Source organism: Plecotus auritus (genome assembly GCF_963455305.1).
Source record: "Plecotus auritus genome assembly, chromosome: 3".
NCBI lineage: Eukaryota > Metazoa > Chordata > Mammalia > Chiroptera > Vespertilionidae > Plecotus > Plecotus auritus.
In genome coordinates, this window is record NC_137772.1 from 205,307,720 (window position 1) to 205,316,077 (window position 8,358).

The following is an 8,358-nucleotide window of genomic DNA, read 5'->3' on the forward strand; positions in this document are numbered from 1 at the left end:
GCGTAAGATTTTTATTATGCTACTCAGAATAGTGAGCAATTTAAAACTTACGAATTGTTTCCCTATATCCTCACCAACACTGGCTATTTTCTCCCCCTTCCCCCCCCCCCCCCCCCCCGCCTTAACCATTTGTACCTTATACCTCTTCCACCTCCTTGGAATTTAGCTCCTGGATATATTCTTTTTAAAGTATGACAGTATAAACATAGGTAAGAAAGTGGGGACTTTAATTGCCTCCATGAAGGGAACTGGGTGGCTGGAGACTGTGGAGGAAGAATGGGGAGTATAGGGAAGAAGGGAGACTTTTTACTTGATATCCTGTTTTACATTTGGATTTTGAATCATGTGAATGGGTTACTCACATTTTAAAAATAAGACTTAAAAACGGGACTTCAAAAAATAAATAAATAAATAAAACGTATGAGTTGTTTATTTTTAGAATTTTCCATTTAATATTTTTGGACCAGAGTTGACTGTAAGTAATTGAAAACATACAAAGCAAAACCATGAATAAGGGGAGACATAGATATAGATATAGATATAGATATATAGCTATAGATAGATATAGATATAGATATAGATATAGATATAGATATAGATATGGATGATATAGACATAGATATAGGTATAGATAGATATATAGTGTTCCAAATAAATCTTCTTAATGCTCACCCAAGGATATGTGATTTTTTTGCTTTTATTTATTTTATTCTAAATATGTTTTTATTGATTTGAGAGAGAGAGAGAAACATCGATGAGAGATACATCAATTGGCTGCCTCCTGCACCCTCCACTGGGGACTGAGTCTACAATCCAGGCATGTGCCCTGACCAGGAATCAAACTGGGACCCTTCCATGCATGGAACAACACTCCAACCAACTGAGTCACAGCGGCCAGGGCTTTGTCCCTGTATCCTCCTATAATTTCTCACAAATGAAGCAAATGTACCAAAAGGGACATGCCTTTCTTCTTATAGTATTTGCTAGAGAATTGCTTGGTAAATTCTGAAAAGGCCTAAGAGACTAATATAGAGAAAAATGCACTTCAGTCAGTATCATAACATTCAAAAATATTTATTTTTATTTACATCAAGGCAGCAAACACTTATGAAGCCCTTCTGAAGTACAATGCACACACGTTTCTCATGTTGGAGTTGTGGCTGTGTTCATGTTCTTGGTCCTCCTCACCTATACATTTAAGTTGTGCCTTCTGTTCTTGAAGACTTTTCTTTGTCCAAAATATTTTTTGCTGGCATTTCACAAATCCGAAACACATATAAGAAACAGGCCATATCATTCCAATTTTTCCTAGGATTTTTAGAATCCCTTATGGTGGCACAGTCCTCCACTCTAACTAAGTTGTTGGGCTCCCCTTCATCCCAGAAGCTGAAAAACATACACACAAAAAACACAAGAAATGCCATGGGAGATTTTAAATCCCAGTAACAAGAGAGAAAGTGACCTTCTATACCAGACAAGTTACATCTGTGTTATTTAACTTCACAACAATTTTGTGAGGTAGGTATTATAATCTCTATTTTATTGACAAAGAAAAGGATCTCAGAAAAGCTAACCCATTTGTCTAAAGTCATAGAGTTTGTCAGTAGTGAAGTTGAACTGGATCTTTCTGCCTTCTTTCCATTTTGTCATGCTCCCTCATAGACTAGACCTCGAATGAGAGGTCATGGGAATAACTGATGTCCTGGTGGATTTGTTTTCTTTGCACTCAAATGTCGTCTCCCGTTTGGTTCCCTTTAGTCTACACAAAATTTGTATTAATTTAGGTGCATACTTCAATGGTGTTACAGTGTAGTAGTGAAGCAACTTTAAAAAGTATCAGAACCTGTGGGCTATACTCTCAGAACTGATTGAAGCCCCTCCAATCTTAGTTCCCTCAAATGCTAAGTGAAAGGCATAATTTTGATGTATCTCAGAAAGATATAACTTAGGTTAAATAAGATAAAGATGAAAACTCCAAATGCTGTGCTCTAATTCTATAAAGTCATTATTAAGGAGAAAAGAGATGTTTACTTCATAAGAATCTTCTGTCTTTCTCAAATCACTATTTTTGTCTCATTTATTACAGTTTAGGAGCGTAAGACTATGAATTCCACACTTTGTCCATGAAGCATTTCCAAAGTGTTAGTATCTAATTCTACTTCTCTGCTTTTTCTTTCATTCTTTCTTATTTTTTATTGATTTTAGAGAGAGAGGGAGAGGGACAGAGAGGGCCATTGGATCAGCTTCCTCCTGCACGCCCCCTACTGAGGATTGAGCCCACAACTGGGCATGTGCCCTGATTGGGAATTGAACTGGTGACCCTTTGGTGCACAGGGTGACACTCAATCAACTGAGCCACACAGGCCAAGGCTACTCACTTCTTCATGTTTATCTATTCACCTTTATATTTGAGATAGTCTTAGGAAACTAGAGCAATAGGATGGCCCTGAATATACTTCATGGAACAGAAGGAGGTTCTGAGAACTCCCCTCACAAATGGGCTAACTAGGATTTAGGGTCGTGTTAAATTCTCCTACAAGAAAGAAGTTGATTACCTCAGAGACTCCGTGAAAGGTGTGCCATCTACCCATTTCCACTGACCATCAATCATCTGGTCTGTTAGTCCAATATAAAACTCTTTATCTTTAGGTTTCGTATGGGAAAGGAATTTCTATGGAATATACACAGTAAAAAAAAAGAGAGAGAGAGAGAGAGAGAGAGAGAGAGAGAGAGAGCAATTATTTCAATTCTAAACAAATGTTGAAGGTAATTGTTATTTAAAGAGATAAAGTAGGACCTAAAGGTGATAGACACATGGCCCTGAAACACAGGTGTCGCCCCAAAATGTACACACACTCTAACAGCTAATTTCTATTACATTCTGAACATGAAATTTATTTGAATAAACACTGCCTTTATAATTATTCAAAGTGTGTATACATCTTTTGGGGACAACCTATGTTAAGATCATAGAGAATTATCTTCTGATTTTTAAAAATTGTGGTAAAAATATGCACAACATAAAATTAAACCAATAAAAAAGAATCTTCAACAAAGGAGTTTCTCAATAATTCAAAGTTTATCTACTGTGATTTGTAGCCAAATCTACTGTAGAGATTAACACAAAGCATTATTAATCACAGCTTACTGGTAATGGATCCTATTTGCTTTGTCTCCTTCAAATAGATTTATAAACATAACTAGAGGCCCGGTGCATGAAATTCGTGCACAGGGGTGTGTGTCCCTCAGCCCAGCCTGCACCCTCTCCAATATGGGACCCCTCGAGGGATGTCCGACTGCCCGTTTAGGCCCGATCCTGGTGGGATCAGGCCTAAACGGGCAGTCGGACATGCCTCTCACAATCTAGGACTGCTGGCTCCCAACTGCTCGCCTGCCTGCCTTCCTGATTGCCCCTAACTGCTTCTGCCTGCCAGCCTGATCACCCCCTAACCACTCCCCTGCCAGCCTGATTGATGCCTAACTGCTCCCCTGCCAGCCTGTTTGCCCCTAACTGCCCTCCCCTGCAGGCCTGGTCACCCCTAACTGCCCTCCCCTGCAGGCCTGGGTCCCCCCAACTGCCCTACCCTGCAGGCCTGGTCACCCCTAACTGCCCTCCCCTGCAGGTCTGGTCACCCCAACTGCTCTCCCCTGCAGGCCTGGGTCCCTCCCAACTGCTCTCCCCTGCAGGCCTGGTTGCCCCCAACTTCCCTCCTCTGCCAGCTTGGTCACCCCTAACTGCCCCCCCCCCTGCAGGTTTGATCGCCCCCAACTGCCCTCCCTTGCAGGCCTGGTCCCTCCCAACTGCCCTCCCTTGCTGGCCATCTTGTGGTGGCCATCTTGTGTCCACATGCGGGCAGGATCTTTGACCACATGGGGGCAGCCATCTTGTGTGTTGGAGTGATGGTCAATTTGCATATTACTCTTTTATTAGATAGGATAGAGGCCTGGTGCACAGGTGGGTCCAGCTGGTTTGCCCTGAAGGGTGTCCCGGATCAGGGTGGGGGTTACCTTGGGGCGTGGGGTGGCCTGGGCGAGGGGCCTGTGGTGGTTTGCAGGCTGGCCTCGCCCTCTGGCAACCCAAGCGGAGGCCCTGGTATCGGGTTTATTTATCTTCTACAATTGAAACTTTGTAGCCTGGAGCGGAGCCAAGCCTTCTGCTTGCTCCGTGGCGGCAGCCATTTCTATTGGGATTTATGATTGAAACTTTGTAGCCTTAAGCAGAGGCCTGGGCCGGCCAGGGTGTGCAGAAAGCTTGGCTTCCTCCATCACCGGGGGCAACCCTAGCCTCCTGCTCTTTCCAGCTCCGTGGCTGCCGCCATTTCTGTTTGGGTTTATGTATCTTCTATCATTGAAACTTTGTAGCCTTGAGTGGAGGCCTAGGCCGGCAAGGGCAGGCGGAAAGCTTGGCTTCCTCCATTGCCAGGGAAACCCAAGCCTTCCTCCTGCTCTCTGTAGTCGTAGCCATCTTGGTTGCATTTATTTGCATATTCGCTCCTGATTGGCTGGTGGGCATGGCTTGTGGTTGTAGCGGAGTGATGGTTAATTTGCATATTACTCTTTTATTAGATAGGATGGTCATTCTAAAATGGACCCCACTCCTTTTTTTTCTGCTTTGCTAAGGAACTAAACATGGAAATTTTTTTTTTTTTTACCCTTAGGCTTTTCTAGAAATGAAAATAAATTAGCGTAGGCATTGACTTACAGAAATAGTAAGAAAAACATGCATTTTAGTATGTTCATTTAAAAATGTTAATTGTGGTCCACACACCATACACATGTATGGAAAAAGGGATAGATCATGTGGGGAATGCTACACTGACACTCGGGGAGTCTGTACTTGAGCTACCTGTTCCTCCTCTGAGTTGATAACCACCAGATGAGCTCCCATGCTTGAGCAGTTTTTCACACTCTCTGACCAGGTTAGGGTGTTAGTAGAAAAAAAGTAGCAGCTAGATTGAAAATATATCCAGCTCAATGGACAGCAATTCTTGACTGAACCTAGGAGGAGAGAAGTTTCCATGAATGTCCTATATGAACTAATTTAAAAAACAGAAAGTTTCATCTGGCCCTATGAAGTCTATCATTTATAGTGAGAAGCCTTGGAACCTCTTGGTCACAACCCCCCTCCCCTTCTTACTATCTAAGAATTCAATAATTCCTTTGTCAATAAACACAAACAACAATAAATATCCATGTCTTTTGAGACATAATCCTTATTTCCTAGATATACCATATATACTATATATCTTAGCTATGCTATTGATATAGGACCCTGTTAGCTGTTCTTAGACTTGCCAAAGTCAGAGAAAGTTGTGATGCATTTTATCGGACTGACCTTGAAGCAGCCATCTCTCATGTTGCCCAAATAATGTACACTCAACAAAATCTCCAAAGTGGTTCTTACTATTATAGAATTGAAGCCTTCAGAGTTTATTTAAAAAAAAAAAATAGTCCAGTATCTCTTAATTTAGTAGTGAGGAAATTATAACCTAAAGAAAGAAGTAATTTTCTAGTGTTCCCAAGAAAATGCTATAATGTCCCCAAGATTTCCTGTCTTCTTAACCAATTCCTCATCCTTACATTACAGTACAGGCAAGATTTTACATTTTGTTTTTGAAAAACAGGACCTACTCAAACTACGTTATTTATCCCAAAATCAATCTAGGAGCCAAAAAATATTGATATGTAAATTTTTATGTTCAAATTTGAGGACTATTATACCTGATCTATTATTGTAGCAGCTGAATTCCACGAACTCCTCATATGGCTGGGCCTTTGTCTCATCACAGAGTTGAAAGATGTGATATGTCACTGTAAGGACAGGGGCATAGTTAATAGTTATTACTCTTTTGGTAAAATAAATTTTATTATTTTTGTATTTATAACAGAATTGCCAACTATCACCATATTTTCTTACTATCTACTTTTCCTTCTGCATGAAGAGACATTGAGGTTTACTTAAAAGAGAGGGAATTTACGTTTTATGGTTTTCCTAATTTATAAAGATAAATGTACTTTAGTTCAGGCCCATGGGCCAAGAGAAGACAAATGTGTTAACATTCTCTCTCATACCAAGTCTAACCCTCTCTAACCTTCCTTCCAAAAAGTGATTTGCCATGTCTCAGGCTAGTCTTATAGAAGGGGTTCTGCTAATGAATGAATTATCAAGGCTACCAAGGAGATGAAAAATGTCTATCATTAAAAATTCATCAGAGGTCACTGAAATTTGGTTACAGTTCTATACTAGTTGGTGTTTCTGGTTTGAGGAATGGCCTGGAAATAAATAGAGGGAAAAGTTAGTATGTAAATACTCTTAATGGGAGAAGAGAATCCGTAGGCAGCAAGGAAGAATTTATTCCTAATATTCCCCAGGAAGATTGAATTTGACCTTCAGAACTCACCAACACATCTAGTGATAAAACAGGCACTAAGTAGTAGGATGGAGATTCCAGCAACAGTCCATAGGAAGACTTGGGAAGAGAAGCATCCCCTTTCTGTAGAAAGACACAAATACGGTCAATCTTCCCTAAGCAAGAGGCATAATAAATTCATATTTAACCGTACATATTTCCTTCCACTGGCATTGCCTATGCTGAGCACTTCCCAAACTTCAGTATATGTAAAAATTATCTGGAGGGTTTGTTAAAACACAGATTACAGGGTTACAACACAAATTAACCCCCAGAGTTAAGAATTCAGTTAGAGCTGGTATGGAGCCAACAAGTTCCCAGGAGCTGCTGCTGCTGCTGGTTTGGGGACCACACTTTCAGAACCACTAGCGTAATCCATTACTAATTTTAAGACGGATTCATGAAGTTGGACACATGTGCAATTTTTCCTTTCCTACATCACTCTCAGTTTCCCCCCTTCATTCCCTATCTTTCTTCCTTTCTCCCTCTCATCCTCTCACCCTCTCTGTTTTTCTTGTCTCTCTCCTGCTCTCCTCTTTCTAGTGCCTCATTTTCCAAGCCCTTTGTAAAGCAATCATATAAAACATTGAATTCATCTAGTAGTTCCTCTCCCTTTCCTTCCCAAAACAACATATTACAGACAAGGAAAGTGAGTTCCAGAGAAGTGAAGTACCTTACCCAGTGGGACATATTGAATACAGAGAGGGCAGAAACAGCAGGCTGGTAGCTCTCCCTGAACTCAAGTACAGTGACCTTCCCAGTATAACATGTACTCTTCGAACCATTCTTTTATGTTTCTTCTGTTTCATTCTCTGTCTCTCTTCTTTTACTTTACTGTAGGCTTTTCTACAGTCCTGTCCTTCAACGTATTTATCACCTCTTCCAAAAAGAAATATCTATGAAAGAAACAGGAGAATTGCAAATTTTACCTGTGCACTGTGATGCAGATGATTTGGATGAATTCATTTTTTTCTCTTTCACTCTTTCTCTCTCTTACTCTCTCTCTCTCTCTCCCCTCGGTTTCTGAGTCCAAGAGTATTTTGTTGGTAAGTTTCAAGGGAAAGGAATCTTGAAGAATGAACACTTTATCTGTATTTTAGGAAGTTCAACCCCAAGACATAAGAATATTAATTTGTTTGGTGGCTGTGTGTTCAAGTCAGGATTTCCTTTCTTGCATAAGAAGGACAAGGCAGTTTATTGGGCAAGTCAGTGTCCTTACTCCAGGCAACAACAAAATGCAGAAATGATGAAATGGCAAGTATCAACAGAAGTAGGCTGACCTTGGGAAAATCTGAGTAGCTTCAAAAATATTGTTTGAAATATTTTTGTTGGATAAAATTTCTCTGCCTTATTCCAGGCCTTACTCATCCCTCAATGTTTCCTTGACACTTGTGGAGCCCACCTTTGCATTCCCAGTCTCACTTTTGGTCTTTACTACCACACAATTGTTAACTGAAAAGGAGAGAGATTTCAAATCTTTATAGCACTTAGCAAAAAGCTGGGCACACAGTGTAAGTATTTATAATGTAGCAATGTGAGTTTCTTTTTATCTCTTATGTTTTTTCTTTATTCTTCATTTGAAGCTCTTGAAGAGCTCCCTCAAGGGATTAATTTCCAAAATATAAAAAGAATTCATACAACTCAACCCTGAACAAACAATCCAATTAAAAATTGGGCAGAGGATGTAAACAGACACTTCTCCCAATAAGACATACAAGTGGTCAACAGGTATGTGAAAAGATGCTCAACTTCACTAGCTATTAGGGAAATTCAAATGAAAACTACAATGAGATACCACCTCACACTTACTTGAATGGCTATTATCAATAAGACAGGTAATAACAAGCGTTGGAGAGATTGTGGAGAAAAAGAAACGCTCATTCACTGCTGGTGGGATTATAAATTGGTATAGCCACTATGGAAAACAGTATGGAGGTTCCTCAAAAAT

General features: G+C 40.3%; 1 protein-coding gene across 1 annotated transcript; it reads right to left on the bottom strand.

The window, feature by feature from the left end:
* Positions 1-1,057: 1,057 nt before the first annotated feature.
* CLEC4E (C-type lectin domain family 4 member E) lies at positions 1,058-7,632 on the bottom strand. Its single transcript, XM_080661852.1, has 6 exons — positions 7,340-7,632; positions 6,402-6,494; positions 5,722-5,811; positions 4,847-4,998; positions 2,556-2,671; positions 1,058-1,386 (listed from the first exon to the last, which is right to left on the bottom strand). Exons 1-6 carry the CDS (start codon positions 7,374-7,376, stop codon positions 1,197-1,199), a joined length of 678 nt encoding a protein of 225 aa, XP_080517978.1. The 5' UTR covers positions 7,377-7,632; the 3' UTR covers positions 1,058-1,196.
* Positions 7,633-8,358: the final 726 nt, after the last annotated feature.

What these genes read in the sequence shown, in the direction of transcription:
- CLEC4E (XM_080661852.1), bottom strand. Translation starts at nt 7,376, where the DNA reads ATGAATTCATCCAAATCATCTGCATCACAGTGCACAG. An exon ending in TTTTATCACTAGATGTGTTG is followed by an intron (nt 5,812 to 6,401) that starts GTGAGTTCTGAA and finishes CTGTCCTTACAG; the next exon opens with TGACATATCACATCTTTCAA. An exon ending in CCTTTCACGGAGTCTCTGAG is followed by an intron (nt 1,387 to 2,555) that starts GTAATCAACTTC and finishes TATGTTTTTCAG; the next exon opens with CTTCTGGGATGAAGGGGAGC.